This window comes from Urocampus carinirostris, chromosome 15 (assembly GCF_059441175.1).
Source record: "Urocampus carinirostris isolate Australia breed hairy pipefish chromosome 15, RoL_Ucar_1.0, whole genome shotgun sequence".
Classification (NCBI taxonomy): domain Eukaryota; kingdom Metazoa; phylum Chordata; class Actinopteri; order Syngnathiformes; family Syngnathidae; genus Urocampus; species Urocampus carinirostris.
Window position 1 is genome coordinate 9450052 of NC_142363.1, and position 25662 is coordinate 9475713.

Below are 25662 nucleotides of genomic sequence, written 5' to 3' on the forward strand. Positions count from 1 at the left end.
ACTGAGAGCCAATGCAGGTTAGCCAAAATCGGTGTGATGTGATCGGACTTTTTTGTCCTAGTTAAAAGCCTCGCTGCGGCATTTTGTACCAGCTGAAGAGACTTGATTCTAGACTTCGGGAGACCAGAGAGTAGTGCATTACAGTAATCGAGACGGGAGGTAACAAACGCATGAATTATAATTTCCGCATCCGACTGAGACAGTATAGAACGAATTTTAGCAATGTTACGAAGATGGAAGAAAGCGGTTCTAGTAATTTTCTTTACATGCGTTTCAAAGGATAGATCAGGGTCAAATATGACACCTAAATTTTTAACTAAGTCACTCTGTGTGATGTGACATTTGTCAATGTTCACAGCAGTTTTTGAGAATAAGTCACGGCATTTAGATAGACCATTGACTAACATTTCGGTCTTTTCAGAGTTAAGACGCAAGAAATTGAGTGACATCCACTCTTTTATCTCAATGAGGCAGGCCTCCAAATTTCCACAGTTTAGTGTGGCAGATTCCTCCAACAGAAGATATAGTTGAGTGTCGTCTGCGTAGCAGTGGAAACTGATATTGTACTTGCGAATAATATCACCTAATGGAAGCATGTAAATGCTGAAAAGAAGGGGGCCAAACATTGAACCCTGTGGAACACCACAGGTAACATTAAAGGGCACAGATGTCATTTTGCCATATTTAACACAGTGCGTCCTATCTGAGAGGTAGGATCTGAACCATAAGAGGACGGTTCCTGAGAGACCAATCCATTTTTCCAACCGTTCTAGTAGGAAATTGTGGTGCACTGTGTCAAAAGCAGCACTAAGATCCAGCAGCAGCAAAAGTGACGAAGCGCCAGAATCCATTGCCAGTAGGAGATCATTTGTTACATTGATCAGAGCTGTCTCAGTAGAGTGGTTAGCCCTGAATCCTGATTGCATAGATTCAAAATGGTTATTCTCGGATATTAAATCATTCAGCTGCTGTGCCACTACCTTTTCAAGTACTTTAGAAAGGAAAGGTAGGTTTGACACAGGTCTATAATTACATAATATTTCTGGATCAAGGTTGGTCGTTTCAGTGTGGGTTTAATAACGGCGGACTTAAAAGCTGCTGGAACTACACCTGAGGAGAGTGATGTTTATAATATTTAGAATTGAAGGTCCAAGGACGCCAAAAAGACCTTTAAAAAGTGAACCTGGGAGCGGGTCGAACTGGCAAGTTCTTCACGTGTGTTTGAAAGGACGGATCGGGGTCAAATATGACACCTAAATTTTTAACTGAGTCACTCTGGGTGATCTTACATTTGTCAATGTTCAGAGCAGTTTTTGAGAACAAGTCACGGCATTTAGATGGACCAATAACTAACATTTCGGTCTTTTCAGAGTTAAGCCGCAAGAAGATAGGAAAATGATAAAGTCTTTGATAGAAAGATGGCCAACCAAAATAGGCAGCCACGGGCTGTCGTCTGTCTCGTGTTCTGATTGGCAGAAAACAAGCGCTGTCGGATCTATGAGTTGTGGCAGTTCTGAGAAAAGATCTGAGGTTGGTGTTCCTCACAGTAGGTCTGTTCACACATTTAGGTAAAACCAAACACCAGCCCCCTCTTGGTTTGGGTGTTTCAAAATTTGACTGCACTTGATGAAGCATAAACATGCTCCAGTTTCTGGTAGTTGAACCCTTTAATACAGAGTTGGGCAACTCTGTCCTCGAGAGCCATATGTCTTGCATGGATTTGGTGATTTCTCTGCAGGTATTCCTATCACCAGGATTGAGAGCCATTGATGCGTGCTAACGACCCAGCCACCGTGCCACATAAGAAAGACAGTCTGGTCAAATGCTTATTAATGTTCAGCCCTGTAGGAGGTTGGAAGTAACATAAGCCGTAAGGAGGACCACAGAACCAAGGCTGATCCAGGTGAAAGGTAGTATATGCATCGTTTTTAATCACTATGATTGCTCGACTATATGTGAAACCGCAGCAGAGTAACCACAGATGAGAGAGAAGCAGACCTTCTGCAGCCAACTTGCTACTGATGATCAAGAAGCTGTAGCTGGCTTCCAATCAGGAAGACTCTGAGGACAGTGATGGCACCTGGGTCTCTCTATTAGTATGTTTAAACTGCTTAATAGCCTTACTAGGAAAGTAACTCTACAAAACTTTCAGAACTGCAATTCACAGAATAGCTGATGTGTAGCATCGGGTAGTCAGCAGAGATAAACAAGCCTCCCTGACTTATCCATAGCATTTCAAGAGTACTGTTAAGTATGTCATTTTTTGTATGTTTCTTAGCTTCTGTGCTGCTTAGTTATGAGGTCTCCAAGGCTTTTTATTATTTTGTACTTCATACTTCAATTGTGCACAGTTGCTTGTTATTTTGGCTCACCAGGCATTGTTTTGACTATTAAATTTCAGACTACGATTTTGTTTTGTTTTGATTATTATGCGCTATTTACATCATTGTCACTTTTGACCAATCATGTTGCCATTCTTTAATTTCCGTACCACTTTGGGATGATCTGCTTTTTGTAACCTTGAAGAGGTGAACAAAAAGAATGTGTTTAGAGGGTTTTGGACCCCCTTATCTGAGGGCTTCCACCTCTGTCCTTGTAAGTAAAAATCCATCTTTGTATTCTCTCCTTATTTTGAATGTTTACTCAAGTTTAAACCAAAAAAATTGATACATTTCAGTCTAAGATCACTCTACAATATTGAAATCAACTTGAAAGTAGCACAAGAACACCAATAGTTTGTCTTCTCCAATAGTCTATTCCATATGCACAAAGTGGAAAACAAGATCATTAGGACTGGCCAAGATAGCTACAGGGCACAGTCCAAGCAGGCAGGAGGAGAGGGAGACTGAAAAAGAAGGAATGGACTGGTGCCAACTTTGCCATGACCAAAGACAGGCCAGGAACCGCCAACAGTGGAGAAAGCTGTCCAGAGTTGCATCCTCATTGATGCCCCGATGACCCATGCGGTTAAGGGATCCATTGACCATGATATTCCTTTCCCTAACATATATTTTGCACTACACTACATCACCGTATATCTTATATAATTTAGATTTTTGTCACACCAAACATTTTATCAACAGGGACATAATGCAATTGTTCCCGAGATCCCCATTCCCAGATAATGGCAATATCGACAGCCCAACAGAGCCAGGTGACAATAGCGACGGGGTGAATGGAACACCCTCCTTCGACATGAGACGTGCCAAGTCACCAACTCTTCTCGGCAACAAAGGGCTCCCTTCCGCGGCAAAGAGACCCTCTAAATACCAACAACTTGCTCATCTGCCGTGAAGGCCCATTCCAATACCCCAGGACACACAAGGGCTGAATGCAGAATTATTCCCATTTTCCCTTTCCAAATGAACCTTTCCCACATCTGTGGGTCATCATTGAGGTGTTCAGAGGAACCATAAACTTGCGACCTCCGGTTCACACAAACTTTCGCGCTTGACTTCAGTGATAGTTTGGTCAAATAGTTTCGAACCCAAATATTGACCGGACTCATTGCATGATTTGTATGATGTATATTATAGGGCTACACAATTTTGGGAGAAAAACTACCGGTACTTGCGATTTTTTTTAGACTAGTATTGCAATTTCAATGCAATTTTCAATTTTAAAAGGAAAGTTCATTTTCTGTGCTAGTTTTTTTTTTGAGTACTCAACCCTTGGATGCATGATTACTGTATACCACTTCATACACTCATCCATGAGTTGGGTTGATTACTATCCATCCATCCATCATCTGCACCGCTTATCCTCAGTAGGGTCGCAGGGATGCTGGAGCCCATCCCAGCCATCTTCGGTCAGTGGGCAGGGGACACCCTGAACTGGTTGCCAGCCAGTCGCAGGGAACATGGAGACAGACAAATCATTCACTCATTCACACCGAGGGACAATTTGGACCGGCCAATTAACCTGTCATACATGTTTTGTAATGTGGGAGGAAACCGCAGTGCCCGGAGGAAACCCATGCAAGCACGGGGAGAACATGCAAACTCCACACAGGAGGTTCGATCTCTTGACCTCAGAACTGTGCCGCTGGGCTGCCAGGTCGGTAACTCGTGGGGACAAAATAAAATTACTAATGGCTTACACATGTTTTATCAGGAATGCCTGGAATATGACAATTTTACAACTGTTTTCATTTTTAAAGATTAAAATAACTATCCACGGGGACATTTTACGGCTTATACATTCAAGGGTTAATACTATCGACATGCTTTAACCCGCCTGCGACCCATCAAACTGTTGAGAAGCAAAGGCATGTCTGTATAATGAACGTCACTTCTCACATGGCACTGGTCCTTTTGGAGTTTTAGATGATTAAAATGTTAAGGTAAATAACGCCCTCTTCAGGTGAGCTTTGTAGCTGTATATAAATCCTCGGGGGTAAAAACGCAGTGCAATGCGATTCCACAGATGCACTACGTCACATCGCAATGTAGATTAGATTTCGGTTAATCGTGGAGCCCTAATATATAATTCACTGTATTTTTTCATTCGCAGAGAGTTCACACAAACAAACTAAGTACACTGGCCTACAATTTCACAGACTTGTTAAAGTACTTATTAACTTTTACCCAAATAATCATTTGGATGACTACTTTTTACTTCTACTTAAGTCATATTATTCCGAATTAATGTGTTTATGAATGAATACTGAATGGGGCATCATTAAAAAAAGAAAAAAAAACGATCGTAGTCTATATGATGAGGTTATTAAGACAAATGCAAACGTCACAAACACCCGAGGCGACCCAATGCAGCTGAAAGCTATAATATTCCACGATCACGACTAGTTGTACAGAAATAGGCTTTATTTGGTGTACTAAAAATGGGTTTCTTGTGTTTTTTTAGATTTATAAATATTTGAATTACATTTCCTGTGTTTTTAATGTTTATGCCATGATATATAAAGGTCATTTTTTCTTTGTTTATCTCTCTCTTTCCTTTTGTTTCTTTTTCCATTTTTAATTTTATTTTTTATTTAAACCCCCAAAACAACCCCCCGCCCCCTTTCCAGTCATTCTGTGCATCATGTTACATAATAACTGGTAATGTATGGATTAAAGCGACATAAACAACCCGAAGAGCCGTTTGGGACCCAAAGGAGCTGGCTCTTTTAAGTGAGTCGAGCCGGAAAAAAACAAAAACAGTTCTCTAAAAATAGTCTGAATTTCCATCTCTAGGAGTCAACTCCGGTCAAAGACGTCACTTCGGTGTTTTATATTTGCACAGAAAATTTCAAACACTCTGACATACAACAATTTATTTTTAAAGTAACGGCAATAATTACTTTTTATGGTAACTAGTTCGTTTTACTACATAGTAATTATGTTTCTAAATTCTAACATTTTTGAAGAAGTAGTAAGAAATTATAACTAATTATTTGTTTAAAGTAACGCGCCCAACACTGGTATTTGAGTGGTTTATTCACCAAGTGTTTTTGTAACTTTTATTCAGGTAATTATTTGGATGACTGCTTTTTACTTTACGTAAATCATTTTGTTCTTAAGTAACAGTAATTTTACTTGAGAAATATTTTGGCTACTCTACCCACCTCTGAACTGACAAGTGTTGTGCCAAAAATTGTCCCAAGTTGAAAATAGTGACTTTGGCGAAATGACCCCTGAGCTTATCTTCGGTATGTCCGTGTCCCATTTCATCTTTTAAGATTTGACAGTTCATTTCACATTTAGAAGTAACAGTTTTCAATACAAGTGCAGGGCCAATATTTTCATCTGGATTAAAAGTGATTTCTACAAGGTTAACAAGACCCAAATGCTCTGTAGCTTATGCAGAGGAAATCTTTTTCATTTTTATTTTTTATTCCCCAATTTTATTAGTCCCCATTCATGTTTGATTGACTTCTGTTACAAAATTGAGTGAGAAAAATAAAAAAAAATCAAATAAATAAATAGATTTTCATCATTTCTGTATTGCCGGAGAGTTAATATTCCTCACCTAATAACAATTTCAGTTATTAGTGCATTTTTCATGTTCAAAATCTCTAAAACGTGTCTTGTCCCAGTGTGAACTGTCCCCCCCTGTTACTTTGATAAGAGTTTTATAAGAAAGATTTGCTGGCTAAAGGGCAGCAAGGCGGCGTAGTGGTTGGCGCGTGTGCGGCACAGTTCTAAGGTCTTGGGAACCTCCTGTGTGGGTTCAAATCCAGCTACCGGACTTACTGTGCGGAGTTTGTATGTTCTCCCCGTGCTTGCGTGGGTTTCCTCCGGGCACTCTGGTTTCCTCCCACAAGACATGCATCTCAGGTGGATTGGCCGGTCCCTAGGTGTGACTGAGCGAGTTGTCTGTCCCTGTGTGCCCTGCGATTGGCTGGCAACCAGTTCAGGGTGTCCCCTGCCCGCTGCCCGATGATTGCTGGGATGGGCTCCAGCACCCCCGCGACCCTACTGAGGATAAGCGGTGCAGCTAATGAGATGAGATCTGCTGGCTATCATTTTAGTCACATTACTCTCTTATGTAACAATATTTTTACTTGGATGATTCAAGGAGAAGAGGAGTAAGTACCACTTTTTATCAACCTTTTTTTAATGTTTGAATATGGTTTAGCCCGGGACCCTGGAGAAGATAAGCGGCAAATAAAATGTATGAATGGACGATTATGGTTTACCGATGAGAAAAAGTATAACACATCCACCCTGTTAGACTTACTTATAGTGGATACCAATATTATTTTGACACTATGGTTAGTAAAAATGTTATACAATATTTCACAGTAATCATCCTATAGTAGATTCTTTTTCATTTGATTTACGAGCTGCAAATGCTCCAAAGTTTAATCATATCTGTCAACCTGTACGTTTTTGCCGTACAAAGTAGGTTTGTAATGCATTTTAAGACGTGTACGACGTACAAGAAAATCTGTACGGAAAAATGCAAATTTGTCAATTATGGGTACCATCCGGTATACACCGACTATCACGAAACGGCAAATCAATCAAGTCAAACGAGTTCGCCGCGGTAGCCTATATCTCTGTATCATTTTTTTCGTTGCAAACGAAGCGAGCGTTTGATGCTACTGTGCGCATGCGTCTGCCGCTGTAGTGCCTAATTTTGAGTACCCTGCAAAATCCCCCCCTCGCGTGAACACGCATTCTGCTGCGCTTCCGACAATAGCAATCGTATTCTATATCTAAGCTTATTAAAACAATAAAACTATTGTCAGAAGTGCAGCAGAACGCGCGTTCAGGCGAGGGGGGAGGATTTTGCAGGGGAGTCGAAATTAGGCACTACACCTGAAGACTCCTCAACAGCAGCAGAAGTGATGTTTTGCCATTTCATCGCAGAGCACAACATACCTCCAACAGTTGCCGATCACTTCACAAGGCTTATGAAAAACATGTATCCCAGTCACAAGGCTGCAATGGTTTGTATTTTCTGTCCCTGTTAAATAGTCTGTTTGAAATTTAAAATACAAGCATCAATGGTTGATATTGTGGTTTGGTTTACAAAATAGAAATGCAAAGTAATTTTTTCCTCCAAAAATATCTTTATTTACAAATCTAAATTTAAAGTGTTATCAATGGATATTTTAGCTACGCTGATAACAATTGTTCCTGATTTTTTTTTTTATAATTTTTTTCAATTATCAAGAATATGTACAGAATGATATAACGAAACACGTGTACGATATAACATGTTAAACTACATAAATAAAGACGTTTGAAAAAAATATAGTGTAAGATTTTTTTTGTATTTTGTAAGGGAAATTGTTTTTGGTTTGAATTTATTGACACTTTTAACAGCAAATAAATAATGTGAGGTTTGAACATTTTTTCTCGACATTTTTAACAGCAATTAAGCATATTCACAATTTCGTTATATCGTTATCTAACAATATGACGTTTGAACAATTTGTAGGGGAAAATACGACAGTTTGTAAGGGCATGGAGCCGTGGAGGTTGACAGGTATGTTTACTGTTCCATTCCCCGAAAATTGGATATGAGATCGTTTTTGTGACGTTTGCGCGAGGGGGGACATTCCTTATCTGCGGTACACTTTTCGGCACAACACCGGCCCGCGGGCCGTACTTTCGATCTTGCTGAAGCAGTGACTCGATGTTGAGAGCGTGGTGGGCGGGAACAAGCTGTTAGTTACTGTTACTGTGATCCATCTCTTCTTCCCCAGACTAACTTAGACGACGCTAGTGAGGAGCAAGAACTGATACTTACAACCAAACCTCGCTAATGTCTTCCTCAGCGTTTCCATCTTTACCGAGTTCGCAAAGAAGAAGGCGAATGATGCCGCCGAGCAGCCACCATGTTTGTCGACGGAGTGAAAAGTCTTCCACCATCTCAGCCCCGCATTGACTAAGTGGATGGATCTGCGTGGACGAGTGGACAATAGAGCGCCTGTTTGCCATTTCATCGTTATTTCTTCAACTTCCCGGGATCTTCCTTCCTTCCTCCGGATCACAACTTTGCACCCGTCTTCATGGCTGCACACCAGCGGAATGACTGGTTCGAGTTGGAGGAATTCATCGGACATATCAGCGACATTAGAGTGCAGAATCTCCAAGGTAGTTGCGCATCCTAATGCTATCGCCTGTTAAACTGTCCAAATCCAAAGCATACAAGAAACCTTTATAACCATGTTTGGATACTCATAGTATCGGACATGTTGCCGTTTGAAATGGATACTGCGTAATTTAGAGCAGTGGTTCTCAACTGGTTTGTCTCGAAGGGACAGTGCGTCATTTCACCACTAGATGTTGCTCTATTGCGTAGTAAATGGGTGTCGAACTCATTTTAGTACAGGGGTCACACTTACGGGGCGGACCAGAAGATAAAAAAGAAATGTAGCGAGAGAGAGAGAGTGAAAAAAAGAAATAGGAAAGTCGAGAGAGAAAGAGAGAAGGACACAGAAAGAGAAAAAGAGAAGGAAAAGGAAAGATAGAAGGAAAAGGAGAGTCCGAATGTAAGGTTGGATAGAGATAATAATAATAATAATAGTAATTTCCTTTGTATTGTCATTCTTTGTAACAATGTACACAGAACGAAATGTCGATACACCTGACCCGTTGTAAGAGAAAAGAAAGGGAGAAACAGAGAGAGAAAAGAAGATCTGTAAAGACTGAACAAACTAAAAAGAAGGATCAAAATAAAAAAGAAAGAGAAAGAATAGCGAGTGAAAAAAATTCAAGAAAGACAGTAAGAGACAACAAAAAAGAGAGAAATAGAAAGCGAGCGAGAGAGTGAAACAGAAAGATAGAGACAAAGAGAAGAAAACAGAGAGTGAGAAAGAGAAAGAGGAACAAATGACAGAGGGAGAGAGAATAAAAGAAAGACAAGTAGAGAAAGAAAGATAAAGAGAAAAAAAGAAAGAACTGTGAGCAAAAGAAATAGAGAAAGACAGTAAGAGACAACGAAACAAAGAGAGAAATAGCGAGCAAGAGAGTGAGAAACAAAAAGAGAGAGAAAGAGAAGAAAAGAGAGAGTGAGAAAGAGGAACAAATGACGGAAGGAGAGAGAATAAAAGAAAGACAAGTATAGAAAGAAAATAGAGAGGAAGCGAAAGGAATGAAAAGAGAAAGAGAGAAAAAGAGAAAGAAGAGTGAGCAAGAGAAATAGAGAAAGACAGTAAGAGACAACGAGAGAAAGAGAGGAATAGAAAGCAAGTGAGAGAGTTAAAAAAGAAAGAGAAGAAAAGAGAGAGTGAGAAAGAGAGAGAGAAAAATAAATATAGCCAAAGTTGTTTTCTGAGTGGCTTAGCCTTGCTTTGGCAACATCAAACATCAGCTCATTTTTCTCTTGCCCTTCTCTCAGTGTGGTCCCAGACCTAGCCCGTGCACTGCATGTTTGACACCTCTGGTGTCGTGCAACCGAAAACTTGGTCTAAAAAGTTGAGGTGGGCGGATCGATACAATTATCAATGTCAGCAATACCAAGAACATACTAGAATCAAATTGATACTGTTGTCCTGGGATTGATACTTCACCCCTCCACCAATTTCCTCATTGTGCCGGCTCTAAATGTAGATAGCTCAGTCCTCTCTCACTCAGCTTCCTCAACTTCAGTCACCTTTTTGCCTGATTTTGTAACTGACAGGCTCATTTGTAGCACTTATCTCTACCTGGCCTGCTGCTGCATCTTGCTTGCCAGGCAAAAGAGAGGGCATACTCCATGCGCGTCTTATAGAAGCTTAGCTGAGGCAAAGGGAAAGTGCAGCAAAGTGTGGACTCTTTTTTTCAACTACAGAAAAGAACAAGGCCAGGTGTAGCACTTACCCCTCTTTGTAAAAATAGAAACTTTTTGTATGCCTGCGTGTTTGAATCGATGGAGGGAAAAGTGCTAAAAATGTAGCTGTAAATGCACACTTTTAAATATAGCACAGTAGTTGAAATACTGCACAGTGCTAAGAATATAAATACTGTATAGATCCCTTTACAGCCTATGTTATCACCGGATCACAACAGGATGCGAGGTATTGTTGATCCAAAATAGTAGGAGTAGGTGAACGAGTTTCAATAGAGCAAGAAAAGATTTGTTTGTTGAGTTTTGATTTTGGAATCACAATTTCCAAAAACATATTAACATTCCACTGTTCTTAAAAAGCTTTTTTCTCTAATTGCCACAAAAAATAAGATTAATCAAGATAAAAAAAAACCTGAGAATCAATATAAAAATAAATCAATCAGTAATAAATGAATCCATAATTTACATGGGCTTACATTAAAGGGACACTGTGTATCGTTTCACCACGAGATGTCGCTGCATAGTGTAGTGCAGGGGTCTCAAAGTCAATTGAGTTGGGGGCTGCTGAAGCCAGGATCTGGGTGAGTGTGTACTAAACAGCGCTCATAAAAAATATTCCCCTGTTCTTAAAGGTAAAGTGTTTTAAGAGTTTTCCATTAGATGTCACTATAATGTGTAGTACAACCAAAAGTGAGCGCAGGGAAGACTACAAAGACTGAAGCAAAAAGCACCCCTTTTCTTCCTGTTTTTACCCAGCCTTTCTCAAAGAAAGACAAAATGAATGGAAAAAGATTTGTATTAAAAATGAATCCAAAATGGGGAAGAAGACAGAAGAAAAAGAGGCCAAAAAAAGGAAATGTGAATAAAAATAAAAGTAGGGGAAAAGACAGCTAAATAAGGAAAATGTAAAAAAAAACAATAATAATAAAAAAAGGAATTAAAGACAAAAACAAAAAATATTAAAAAAAAAAAAAAAAAAAATTGTCTTTTTAAAATATTTTTTCTACCTCTGTGAGGCGCTAAACCAGGGGTTTCAAACTCATTTTAACTCAGGGGCCACACAATAGAACAAACATTTTCCCTAGTAGATTAGAGGGAAAGAAAAGAGAGAGAGAAAAAGAGGGGGAGAGAAAAACAGATAGGTTGGGACAAAGAGAGAAGGGGGAGAGAGAGAGAGAGAACTTGAGAAACAAAAAAAAAATAGTGAGAGGGGGAAAAAAGAGAGAGAAAGAAAGAGATCCAAAGAGTAAGAGAGAAGGAGAGAAAAGAGAAGGGGAAAGCAAAAGAGAGTGAGGGAGAGAGAAAGAGAGAAAAGGATAAAAGGAAGGGAGAGAAAAACAAAGTAGAAAGACACAGAGAGAGAAAGAGGAACAAAGAAAGAGAAAAAGAGACACTGTTGTCACGCGAGCCGGATTCAATCCCTTAACGGGCCTGATCTGGCCCGTTGGCCGCCTGCGCTAAATAATACACACTGTCCCTTTAAACTTGGGGTCTTGGTGAGGTTGGGCCGAATTGGGTCCACCACAAGAAAACTTCTGATTTAAAAAAAAAAAAAAATCCACTGTTCTCAAATGTATTAAAAAAATGCCACCCAAAATAAAATCTAAGAATAAAAAAAATATTAAGAATTAATGTACAAAAATAAGTCAGTCAGTAAAAAATTAATCTATAATTTGCGTAGACTGCACTTGCGTTAAAGGGACAGTGTGTATTATTTGACTACTACATGTTGCTTGATTGTCCCGTGCAACCGAAAACGAGTGCTAAAAAGAAAGATGACAAACTACAGACACTTAGTGAACAAACCACAACAATTTTATTTAATTTTTTTTCCCAGCCTTTTGCAAAAATTATAAAGAGAAAAAAGAAAAGTGGAAAGAGGATATATAAAAGGGAAAAAGAAAAAAAGATGGAGAAAAAAGACAAGACAAAAGAAAAGAAAAAGATAAAAAAAAGAGAGAAAAAAAATAAAGCAGGGAAAAAACAAGGGGGAAAAAAGGACAGGTTTTTGGGATTACCTGTAGCAGCAAGATGGCCGACAATCGAAGTTAAGCTAATTTTATGTAAAATAGATGCACATTTCTCTACCGATGAGTATTTTAAAACATGGACGTTTATTTCATATCACAGCCATAGTAATGACACTGTAATTACACTGTAAAATATCACCAGTCCAACTCATTGCCACTGTGCTCACGGCACTAGTGGTAATAAATTGTCCTGGCATCAGCCAGCCCCATCTAATAATAATAAACGCGCACAATTTGAAGACGATCCCAGACTTTTACGAGCGCCTTACGGTGGTACAAAGAATTTTCAATACATTTAAGAATAATGAATTGTTTTCCATATTTTGTTGCGTATAGATCATTTTGACTCTGGTTTTGTCTGGAGCATGCTTGCTGAAAATCTGTGAGCACTCTCGACTCAGAGGCTCTTACATAACATGATGAGCAAGAGAGAGGGGGAGTGTATTTTCCCTCTGCTTCACTGTGCTCCAATCTCTGAGCTGAATGTTCTCACATCCCACACAACAGGTTTTTTTGGCCCACGTGTGCACTGCACCCACTTCTCGTGCGGACACACAAGCAAACACACGCAGGTCATTCCTTTTATTCGGTGCCATTTCAGTCCCAGAGACATAAAATGCAATATTTTATGGCTAAAAGGGCTTAGGCTTGTTTTTATCTCCCCTCTACCATAGGACACACTGATATGTATGCAGGATAAATTCCATCCATCCATCAATCCATCCATTATCTGCACCGCTGATCCTCAGTAGGGTTGCAGGGGTGCTGGAGCCCATCCCAGCTATCTTCGGGCAGTGGGCAGGGAACACCCTGAACTGGTTGCCAGCCAGTCAAAGGGCACACAGAGACAGACAACTCACTCGCTCATTCACACTTAGGGACAATTTAGACCGGCCAATTAACCTGACATTTCATTTGAGTTCAAGATGAATGCGTTTCACAAGTCTTTTTTTTACCTCCTAATTAACTAAAAAACATTGTTTTAAAAAATAAATTTAGACCACAGTACATGCTAATTCAAACCTTAGGTCACGTCGAAGTATCAACAAAGGTGAGGCAACACATTTTCTGCCTGAGGCAACTCGATGCGCCTTACACAAGTAAAAATACCTAATAGCATTGAAACACAAACAACAGGTGGCATGCACAAAATCATTTTAGGTACATTAACATAAGACTTCAAAAACATTTAAATTATTTGAAATGAATTGCAGGAATAATTCCATCCATTATCTGCATCGCTTATCCTCAGTAGGGTCGCGAGGGCGCTGGAGCCCATCCCAGCCATCTTTCGGGCAGCGGGCAGGGGACACCCTGAACTGGTTGCCAGACAGTCGCAGGGCACACAGAGACAGACAACTCACTCTGTCATTCACACCTAGGGACAATTTGGACCGGCCAATTAACCTGTCATACATGTTTTTGGAGTGCAGGAGTGAACCGGAGTGCCCAGAGGAAACACAGGCATGGGGAGAATATGCAAACTCCGCACAGGAAGCTGGATTTGAATCATGACCGCCAACCTCTGCTGCAGACTTGCTAACCCCTCAGCCTCTGTGCCGTCGCGGGATAATTTAATACTAAATAAATTTTTGCCTCGCTTTTCAGAGGTCTAAATATAATGGAAGCTAGAGCTCTTGTTGGTGATAGAAAGGAGTGGAGAGGTGTTGTGAAAGGATAGTGGGATTGTGGACGCGTTCTTAAGGATGGGCTGGGCACCCGTATGATGCGGCAGGGGTAAACCAGTGAAAGCTGTCGGGCCCTGCTGTTGAACAAAAGAGTGTGTTGTGTCACCCTGACCCGAGTGACATGGCCGCTTTCTTGTGTCCCGTTTCATCTGGAGGGACGAAAGCATGACCAACTTGGGTGCCGAGGTGCCTAACTTGTTTGGGTGTTTGGGCAATTGGGTTGGCCATGGTCCAAAAAAATTTGTGTGTGTGTGTTTTTTTGTTGTTATTTTTTTCCCTTTTATTTTCTTTGTTATTGTATGTGTGTGTCTTGCTGTCGATCACCCCTCTTGAGGGATATGACCAAGGTAGATAGATAGATAGATAGATAGATAGAAAATAAATTTTTGTCGCATAAGTGCACAAAAAAGCTATGTACCCAGCAACGTTCCCTCTAAGCTTCCACGGGTCTGAGCGTTCACACTGAGTCTGTGAGCATCGCCTTGAACAAAAGTGAGAAACATCAATCCTGCGTGTGTTGATGGAATCATTATCCAACATGTCCAAAACCTGAGATCAGATCAATATACATTTTGCTGAGTTCCGGGCAATACTAAATTATTATTATTATTTTTTTACAATTTACAATTCAACCAATCAAAGATACACAATATTTATTTTCACACTAATACATTGTTAAAAAAACATCCAATGTGATTTCTGGATTTTCCTTTTTAGTTTCTCTCTCTTACACTGGACATGCACCTACGATAAAAATTTCAGACCCCTCCAAGATTTCTAAGTGGGAGAAATAGAAAAATAGCAGGGTGTTCAAATACTTATTTTCTTCACTGTAGGTGTATTTATCGTTTTGCTTCTGCTTTGCAGGGAGAAGATTTCTCAGGATTTTTATCCAGGAAGAGCTATCTATACGCTCTTGCCCCAAGTCTAATACGTATATGCTACTACTTTTAATTTTTTTTCTCCTTGTCTTTTTTGCAGTTGAGAGAGAAGTGGTTCAGAAGAGGACGTTTACGCGATGGATCAATCTGCATTTGGAAAAGGTATGTTGCGGTATCCAATATAAAGGTGGACGTTACAAGAGATGCACCAAAACGAAAATGTGGGGCCAAAACCCAAAACGTGTAAACCGGTGGTCGAAAAAAACAAAGCCACAGTGTTTAAAATGTAGCAAAGCAGTGGCATGCAGTCATCAATTTACTGTAACTTAAATCAGAAGTCAAACCTCTGATTTAAAAAGAGGTGACTCTCCCAGGGGTCTCAAACTCAATTAACCTGGGGCTGCAGGATTTTGAGTCTGGGTGAGGTTGGGCCAAATCGGGTTTTCTACAAAAGCTGAAAACATTAAAGATAACATGACCCTTTTACCTAATATTATTTTTATTCTAATTCCCTACACAAAATAAAATCCAAAGTTCATAAAGAAGAATTCTTAAAAAATCCATAAAACGCTAGGACTGCACTTTAAGGGACAGTGTATATTATTAAATGCCTTCTAGGGGTAAAATGCCACTCATTAAAATAAAAAATAATAATATTGATTTAGATAATTAGCAATAATATATGAACAATCATAAAGATGTGCAGTTTTAAAATACTGTTAAGTTGAGATATTGGTATTCCTTTTACAAAACATGAGCATCACTTTTAAGAAGCTGACATAATTGTCCGTTATCTTGCTGCTAATGGTACCCCAAAAAAACAATCTGGTGAAAGGCTGGGCAAAAAAATAATAAAAGAAAAGGTTGTTTTATGGTCAATTTGAGTCCCTGTAATTTTCATTCTTAGTTGTGATTTTTAACACTGATTTTATGTTGCACAACAAAATACTACAACATGTAGTGGTCAAATAATACACACTGTCCCTTTAACTTTCTCACTAAGGTAGGGGCCTCAAACTATCAACCCAAATGCGGCAAAAATATTACTGATATTTTTACAAAATGTTGGAATCGTACAGGGTGTTTTCCAAAAGTCTTTGGCACATTTTGACATTGAATATCTCGGAAAAAAGTAAGGATATAAAAACATATCTGGTAAAGCTTGTACTCTAAATTTTGGAATGTTCAAATATGTTAAATGTGAACACCGTTGGTCAAACCACACACATGCCGATAGTCAGTTTCTTGCCAAACGCGTCTCGGCATTGCATTGTCAATGGTTGCAACGGCTTCTGTTATTCGCAGGGCCCCTTTTTTAGCCCGGAGTTTTCTACCCAAATGGAGGAGGAATGGGAATGAACGGAACAGCAGTGAGCTCCCGTATTTATTACCTTCATCATCATTTTGTTTGTTAAATCTGCGAATCGTTTGTCCAACTTACTTTCCCCGGCATCTACATTTACTTGGTTCATGGTTCCCAAATCTTTTAATCTCCCGGATCGTTGGGGCAAAAATTAGGTCGCAACTCTGGACAGATTTCTCAATTGTTGACGGTTCCTTGCCTGGTTTTAGATCGTGGCAAAGTTGGCACCAGTCCATTCCTTTTTTCAGTCTTCTTCTCCTCCTGCCCCCTTGGACTGTGCCCTGGAGAATGATCTTGGCCACTCCTAAAGATCTTGTGAGGTGACCATACCACTGAAATTTCCGTCTGCGTACAGATGACCACAGTTCTCTTGTAGTATTTACCTGGTACATAGCCTAATCCATCACCATACTCTGCGGACCCAAAGAACTGTACGGCACCTTTTAATCCAGCATAGCAGTTGTTTCCTTTTCGTTCATCTTTTCTCGTAATTCTGAGATTTTTTCTGTGACATTAAGCACGTCAGACTGGGCTTTCTGCTTAATCAATCCTAAGAATATAATATAATAATATAATATAATTAACAACCACCCTCTTTATAAAAAACAGAATTTTCTGGTGTCTCTAACCAAGAAAGTAGTAATAATAGCAGATTAATTGCGATAGCGGCATGCTATCATTGCCATTGCTAATTAATAAAGATAACAGGTGTTTCCATTTTATTTATCAGAGCTTTTCTCATAATTAGGATATCTTTTCTAGTAATTAACCTAAGTAATTAACCTAATCTTATAATTATGAGATAAGGTGCCAAAAATGTTATTCAAGCGTAATAGCTTCTTTATGCATTACGCTCAGCCCAGCGAAGCTGGGGCCAATTACAAATATGGTGACGATGAAGTACAGGGATGTCACATGGAGCCCATGGATAGCCCACTGACAACAGTACAAAATGTTAACATATCTTTTAGTAGCCTATACACTTGTCTGTTTATTCGGCGCATTTGGCTGAGTCTTGTGAGTTCATTTTTTCTTTTCCTGGATTTTTCTGCTCCACCTAGCACCTAACTCATATCATTTGGGTTGTTCTGTGGTAATTTTATCACTACAGAAAAGAAGCAGGGTGGTGGGCCAAAGCAACTTCAAATTCTGGATTTGGGGAATTCTCCCAGACTGTAAAACTCACCTCATCTGTGGCGCTGAATGTGGCAAAATAGCTGACTAGAGAATGAATGCATGCCAGAATAGGGACAGATTGGTCTTATATTTTTTGGGATATGGTCTTGAAATTTCAAAGGATTTTTTCTGTGGGAACCCTGCTCACCCAATTTATCCATTGTTCAGTTTTCCAGCATGTAGAGGTACATCTCACTATTGACTGTTATTTCAAAGTAGAATGGTCTGGAAATAGCTTTTGTCAACATAGCATAAAACAGTAAATCACGAATAACAGAAGCTGTTGCAACCATTGAAAATGCAAAGCTGGGGCGCGTTTGGAATGTGCGTGACTATCGACCTGACGTGTGTCGTGTGAACAATGTTGCTTATATTGAACATTCCATGTAAAAATTAAGATTACAATATTTTTTTAATTTAACAGATATGTTTTTCTATCTTTAATAGTTTCTGAGTTATTCATTGTCAAAATCTGCCTAAGACTTTTGTAATACCCTGTAAAATACACTTTTACATTGTACTTTTCATTCATTTTCAGCGCAATCCGCCAATTAAAGTCCAAGACCTATTCCAAGATATCCAAGATGGACATATTCTCATGGCACTTCTGGAGGAGCTTTCTGGCTGCAAGCTGGTCAGACTCTTGCACTCCACCTTATTCAATGAATTAAAATTCCTGTGCAAAAATGTTTATTCTGTTGAATTAAACGTTTTACACGACTGTCCAGCTTCAAGGTTTCAAGAAGTCACCTCATCGAATCTTCAGACTAAATAATATTGCCAAAGTGTTGTCCTTTCTTGAGGAGAGAAATGTGAGTGCTACAATAATGTTGTCCCAAATTACAAGAACCATTAAAAAACATGAACGAATAGATCTTGTGTTTATTTGCACAACATGTGTTTTTGTGTGTCTGCGGAAACTACAGGTAAAGCTTGTCAGTATTGATGCTGCTGATGTCATTGATGGAAACTCATCCATCATCCTGGGACTCATTTGGAACATCATTCTCTTCTTCCAGGTTATCATACTTTTCTTTATTGTATCTTTTTAAAATTCACCCTCCTTTGTGGCCATCTCTTGTTTTTGTACTGTCACTGCATTGCGTAAAAAAGAAACGGTATACAGATTTTCTAAAGGTCAATGTACCCCAGTTCCAAAAAGAAACACAGTGGGGAGCGTATATGCGTGGGATAATTTTTTTTAAATAAAGCTATGCCCTGAGAATGACAGAAAATAACTCAAACTCGAATGCACTGTATTTTCCGGACTATACCTAAAAACTTGTCTCAAATGTCTCAAAATTTATCAGCGTTCCTTATATGCCGGAAAAAAATTGTGAATAAGATTGATTATGCATACACTAATTATAAGTGTGCGTTACTACATGATACAATACAATACAATATTCAATGATTGATCAGTTAAAAAACATTGCTGACTAAAATCGCAAAACGTTGCATTTGAATTTATCTCATGTAGGGTACTACCCTTTCTACAAATGCATTTCCCCTAACCTTTTCCAACCACCGACTCTGCCAACACAACAGAAGACCCACAATTCTTTCACAAGACCCTTCCTTTTTCCTAAAGTCACCCAAGACCACGCACATCAGGGCCCACAGTTAGACATTGCATTCATTCACAGGAAGTGACCAGACTCAACAGCTGTATGATAAAGATCGTAACCCCCAAAGTGTTCATTTGTAATCCAAAGATCGATGATTTGCATATGTGTGTAATGTTTCATTCCAGAGATTTATTTCATTGCATGTCCATTGTGTGCCTATTATCAAGCTTTCTAAATTGGAGAACTTTTTTGAAAAAAGAATCAACAGGAACTCTAACCGGTCACAGGACATGCCTCCTGTGTCTGATAGTATCAGCAGCATTTAAAAGCAGAGGTGCAAACACCTCTTGCTCTCTTTTCTTCTTGTCTGCTCTATTTGGACGGTGGCTCAAAGGGTGATGGCGGTGCTGGCCTTACCCCCCTGAGACCTTGGGGATGAAGAAGGCCGTAACCATGACTCTTTGGTGAGGAGGCCTGGTGAAACCCAGCCAGGAGGCCTGGTTTTCCCATGTTCCCCCTTTTCCCTTTCATCGGCTAAAAAAGCACCATGGAGTCAAAATGGATAGAGAGACTTTTCTGTAGAGGGGCGGCTACCATGAGACAAAAGAGGTTATTTCTGTATTTCATTCGGGGGAAATCGTGAGCAGCACCTGCTGGCCGAATCGGTTACCACCGAATTAGATACTGAACCAAATAGATATAATTTAAAGCATTATTCTTGACACTCATTATCACTTTATTTTTTTTACTTCCGGTGCCAGAAACAAATGTTAAAGAATAGATGAGACTAGAAGTTGTCCTGAAAGATATAAATAAACGCAAAGTTTGATTCATCATTATTTATAAGAGTTGTTTCCCTTGTCTAGCTTTTTTTGCATTTATTTATCTGTCAGGATGACTTAATGTTTTCCCCAATGTCGAAGGTTTGTTTGTTGCAGCTAGAGTAAAAATAGTGTGATCATGAGATAAGATCAAATGCCTTTTCGTTTGTCATCTGAATATAATAGTCTAGTGGTAAAGTTTCTGTGCTCCTTAACGTAGTAATAACCCACATTCGATTCCAGTGTCGTACAATGATTTCAATTTCTGCTAGCAATATTTTTCAACTGATGAATTTGTGAAACAGTTATACACGAAAAATATGGTAGTTGTGACTGTAGTTTTAATTCTATGTGCTTTATAGTCCAGTGCGGCTTATATATGCAAAATATCCGTATACGCATATTTAATTTCAAGTCAATTATACAAATATTGAAATATTTATTTGGATGCAGATGATTGAAATTATTAAAGTCACTGATAGAAAAAGGGACTGAAAAAACATTCTGCACTAAAGAAAATCTGGTTTTATGCTGATTATTTTCCAAAATGTAACATCATTTGTATGTCTTTACAAGGTAATTTCACACAAATCAAAATGGAAACTTGCCTGCAATTTTATATGGCACTTTTAACCAGGACACCTTGTGCTACCATTTCGTTGGATAAAACACCCAGGAGAAAAAGGGCAAGCTTATAGCCATACAAAAATGCAAGTCAAACTTACCGGTAATTGGAAATTAGAAGAACCACTTTATCTTTGTTTTACCCTATGTGTCCCATAAATATGTTTCCTTCTATTGGGTTCTTTTATATGCCTCCCAGAGAACAGGAACTCAGATGTCTGATCAAATGTCTGGACAAAGCATCCACCCTGTATGGGATGGAAATCAGCACAGAGAAAAACAAAAGTAAATACTTACAACCCCAAAGGTATCATCGAAAACCTCCCCATCAACTTACCAAAAGGTTGAACGTCTCACCAAATTTAATTCTTGGAGTTATCATATCAGAAGAGGGCTCAGGAACAGAACTAATGTTCTGAATAGATCTAACCAGACTTAAACCGATTTAAAGACACAAGAAAGTTGCAGTGAAATAAAATAAGTGCTGTTTTTTTTTCCATCATCCTCCTCGCTTGCAAGATATGGACTGTCACAGCAAAGCCGGAAAGACAAAACCAGGCCATGGAGATGCAATGCTACAGAAAACTTCTAAACACCAACGTCCATGTGACAAATTAAACAGTGCTCAACACCATCAAAGGGCGTATTGAACCCTACAAGAAACTGTTGTGCCTAGACGAAAACTGCAGTGGTATGGTCATGTCACAAGATCATCAGGACTGGCCAAAATGGCACACTCCAAGGGGACAGGAGGAGAGGAAGACAAATAACTTGGCTGACAGCCTCAGAATGGACGGGTCCCAACCTTTCTACAACCAAAACTCAGGCCAAGAAGCCGTTAGCGGTGAAGAGAGCTGTTCAGAGTTGCGTCCTCGGTGATGCCTGATGACCCACGCGGTTCAGGAATCCGTGAACCGTAAAGTTTTTGCACTGTAACCCTACCTGAAATGTACAACTGGGGCTGTATTTTTCAAAAACTGTAGGAGGCACTAGGTCAGGCATGGGCAAAATACTGTCCGTTATCTTCTTTTATATTCGCTAAACAAAGATAGTAAAATTATATTGAAAAAGATACTGGTAATATTTTTTTCCCTTTACCTGCAATGCCCATGTTTTCCCAAAGGATGGCACACTCAAAGTAGTTTGAACATCTGTTCCCAGCTGCACGATTGGTGACCGTAACTACTCATGGAACGGAAACTACCATAAAAGCATCTCTTTTTAGTTTAAATTAGGCATATGGTACTTCTTAAAGTAAATCTTATTCTAGATGACAAGTAAAGTGGTCATTTTAATGCCGTTATCATACTGCTTTCTGCATTTTTCCAGATTAAGGAGTTGACTGGTAATATACACAGCCAGTTCCCCTCAACCTCCATTTTATCGTCCATTCCTACGAACTCGGATCTATCTAACTCCAACACATTACTGGCTGGAGGGCACGCAATGACCACAACCACAAGAGAACACAGAAAACCATTACAAAAACTTCACCAATGGGTACAGAAGCAAACTCGCAAGTAAGTGTGAAAGCCATCAATTTTATGATTATCCCAAGGAATTAAGTCAGGGGTGCTCATTTCCTCCATCGCCATCGACTTTGAATTGTTGAGGTAGTAGTGGTCGATCATTACATGACCTCAAAAAATATCAGCCCATCATTTTCATCCTGACACGTGTGTGATCTACAGGGCAACCAGGTAGATGTGTGATTTAGGTTACCAATCAAGCACAATAAATCTTGATGATAATAATAATCTAATATTTTATTTTGAAGCGCCTTTTTAGGACACTCACAGAATAAAGGACTGCCATGTCAGGAATTAAAACATAAATAGATAAAAACACATTTTAAAAAGTGCAGTAAAAATGTAGCAGTCTTAGATTAGGTGAGCGCGGAAGCTAGTCTGAAAAGGTGGGTTTTGAGTGTGGATTGGAAGCTGGACAGGGTGACTGAGTTACGGAAGTTGGGTGGTTTTGAGTTCCAATGCTGAAGAACAGAGCAGAGCGGATGAAAACTTCTAACCATGGAGCTGGGATGGGCAGCGGATACAGTTTAATGGAAGGAGTAATGTGAAGGACGTTGGAAAGGAAGGGAGAGGCAAGGTTTTGGATGACCTTGTAGATGTATGGAAGGATTTTGTAGGTGATTTGGTTGATCAGGAGCCAGTGGAGTTCTTGAAGGACAAGGGTGATGTGGTGGCTAGAGGCAGATTTGGTGATGATATGGGCAGGAGAGTTCTGGACCAGCTGAAGTTTATGGTGGGACTTTGGAGGTAGGCCGTGGAGGAGGACATTGCAATAATCAAGACGGGAGATGACAAAGATGGTGGTCATGTAATCAAAAGTAATGCGTCACTTTGGCTGCAGAACGCCAACGGCGGCGTGTACTTGCTCACCTGATGTTGTTTTCAGCAGCCCGGTTTCAGGCTCTCCGGCAAGTTGTTTACGTCACTTATTTTCGATCATCTCACCATTCAAAATAGGGACTACCATCGAGTTAGATAGCGATTACAAATATAGTATTTACAAATGTACCAAGAAAAGGCGAATGAGTGCTGTTGACATTCCTGGATGCGACGGCAACCAATTTGTGTCGTTCGAAAACAAGACGGTTCTTGGAGACGGCTCTTGGAAGTGGACGAATGAAGCCGACTCCCCGCCAATCAATAGCTGGTTCCCTCCAAGACGCCTTTTTTCTCTTGTGATTGGTCAATATGAATTTTTGAGGGATTCTTGTTGATGACTTTCATTTTATTGAGCATAAAAATGACCAAAATTGTTTTGTATTTTATCTTTTTTTTGTAGATGTAGAAATATTCATATTATATCTACTGTGTTTTTCAGAGTTAATGTTTTTGTGTAAAAATGTAAAGTTTATTTAATTCGTTTATCTCTCTTTATCCATTATTGTATTTTTCTTTTGTTTCTTTTTTTTACACATTTTTGTCTCTTTTTTTTCTTTCCCCCTGTTTTAAGTAATTCTGCACATAATATTACTAAATATTTGGGATTCTAGGTATTAAAGCAACAAAAACAACCTGAAGAGCCGTTTCATGAGCCGAGCCGAAAAAGACAGTTTTCTCAAAATAATCTGAAGTAAACTCCGGTCAAAGAAAAATTAAAATGATTTGACTTACAACACTTTCTTTTTAAAGTTACTAAAATATTCACTTTCCTTGATAATTAGTTACTTTTCCTATAGCTTAATTCAGTTACTAAATTGGTTATTTTTTGGAAGAAGTAGTGAGTAGCTATAACTAATTACTTTTTCAAAGTAAGGTGCCTAACACTGTTTATATATGAGAGTGAAAGGACAATGTACTGTCGAGGATGACACCCGGACTCTTGACCTAAGGGGAGGGAAACACTAGGGAACAGTCAATAGAGGGAGAGAGAGAGAGAGAGATGTTAACTCTGGAAAGGGTGGATTTGGTGCCAATTAGAAGGAAGTCAGTTTTATTGCTGTTTTTAATCCCAAAAAGTTGGAGGAACCTTTATTATTTTCAGAACGGTGGATGGTGATGGAAGGGGTGGTAATTTGGATTTAGTTTTGCAAGAAATGTCAGGTTAGGTGTCATACGCGAAGCAGTGGAAAAATATATTACATTTACGGAAGATAGTGCCAAGGGGTAGGAGGTAGATTAATAAGAGGAGGGAGGGACCCCAGGAAGGAGCCCTGTGGTACACCTGTGGTAACTGGAGCAGGATCAGAGGAGAAGGACTTGAGGTTTATGAACTGAGTGCGGTCCGTGCAATAAGAACGGAACAATTAGAGGGAGGTGTAGCAGTGTTCATTTTACCTCTGAAAAGTGATGGGTCCCGGGGACTCGCATGCTAAAAAATCTATGGGTCCCAACAGAGATCTATGGGTCCCCAAAATTTAGTGTGCTCCATGCCCTTACAAACTGTCGTATTTTCCCTTACAAAATACAAAAAAATATATATATTTTTTCAAACATCTTTATTTATGTAGTTTAACATGTTATATTGTACATGTGTTTCCTTATATCATATATATTGTAAATGAATATTTTGTTGTGAGACACTGAGTTGCTCGACATGAAATGAAATGAAATGATCTGCATTTATATAGCGTTTTTCAAGTCAAGACTTCCCAAAGCGCTTTAGAGTGTGCTTCACATTTCCCAATAGCGGTCGTGCAGCCATGTAAGGCGCTAACCTGCATATTGGGGGTATTAGGGGTTCAGTGTCTTACCCAAAGACACTTCGACATGTAACACGGAGGAGCCGGGATTCGAACTGCGATCTCTTGATCCCAAGACAAGCGCTCTACCTCCTGAGCCACTGCCGCCCCATTTGAATGAGGTTTATCATTAAAAAAAAAGTTCAAAAATGAAGTCGCTTGGACGTTCACTGTAGAAGGAAAAATACATGCAAATATGATTAAGTAGAATAATACATTTTCTTATTCAAATTATGAATTCATTTTCTGCATTAAATTATTGTTGGTAATATACTGATTAAAAGTGATCAACACAAACCTGTCTTTTTTCATTTTCTCCTTTTATACTTTTTTTTCTTAACTTCTTTATACAACATAATCATTCGTAGTATGCATCAAAGCAAGTGAGCCATTTGAGAGCCGGCTCTTTAATGAGTTGAGCCGAAAAAGCCGGTTCTCTAAAAAGAGACGGACTTTCACTACACAACTCGAACTCGAGATCGGCGTGCACACGAAAATTTGAACCGCGAGACCAAAACAACAATGACAAATCTACCTGACGAAAAGTTTGGAGTGCGGTAAATCTTTGTTAAAAAAAATGATAATGACAATTTTGTGTCAAATAAATTGCGTCCCGGGGACGCACATTGATTTGACACGATGCGTCCCCAGCAAAAATAATGCGTCCAGGACGCAGGCACGCGGGCAAACGAGAACACTGGTGTAGGTTATTCCAATTGAGGAGGGGGGTTTGGGGTTTTTAAGGGTTATTTTTCTATCTTCTTTATTCATTATCCATTATCCGTTATCGGTCAGTTCATAATACGCTACAAAGCCTAGGGGTCGGGACACTTACTCTCAGCCAAAAGGCCAAGCTAAGGTTCTAGCCCTAAAGCCTTGCTGCGATCATTGCGAAGTCTACTGAGGATGGGGTGAGAGACGTTATTGAAAGTGGCACTCAGATTGAGGAGGATGAGAATGTAAAGTTAACCAGAGTCTGCTGCAGTAAGGGTCACGTTGGGGATTTTTATGAGTGCAGTTTCTGTGCTGTGACATGGGAAAAACAAGACTGGATGGGTTCAAACAAGCTGTTTAAAGTGA

At 39.4% G+C, this 25662-nt stretch overlaps 1 protein-coding gene across 1 annotated transcript in view; it reads left to right on the forward strand.

Annotated features, from left to right (window-relative positions):
- The first annotated feature begins 8122 nt into the window (after positions 1–8122).
- The window catches only part of LOC148351492 (uncharacterized), a 28187-nt gene continuing 10647 nt past the window's right edge, over positions 8123–25662 (forward strand). Inside the window, exons 1-6 of the mRNA XM_088354554.1 lie at positions 8123–8549; positions 14924–14985; positions 17901–17996; positions 18091–18174; positions 18289–18381; positions 21705–21895. Coding sequence (XP_088210680.1) covers positions 8465–8549; positions 14924–14985; positions 17901–17996; positions 18091–18174; positions 18289–18381; positions 21705–21895 — 611 coding nt within the window. The 5' untranslated portion in view covers positions 8123–8464. The remainder of the gene's footprint in view (positions 8550–14923; positions 14986–17900; positions 17997–18090; positions 18175–18288; positions 18382–21704; positions 21896–25662) is intronic.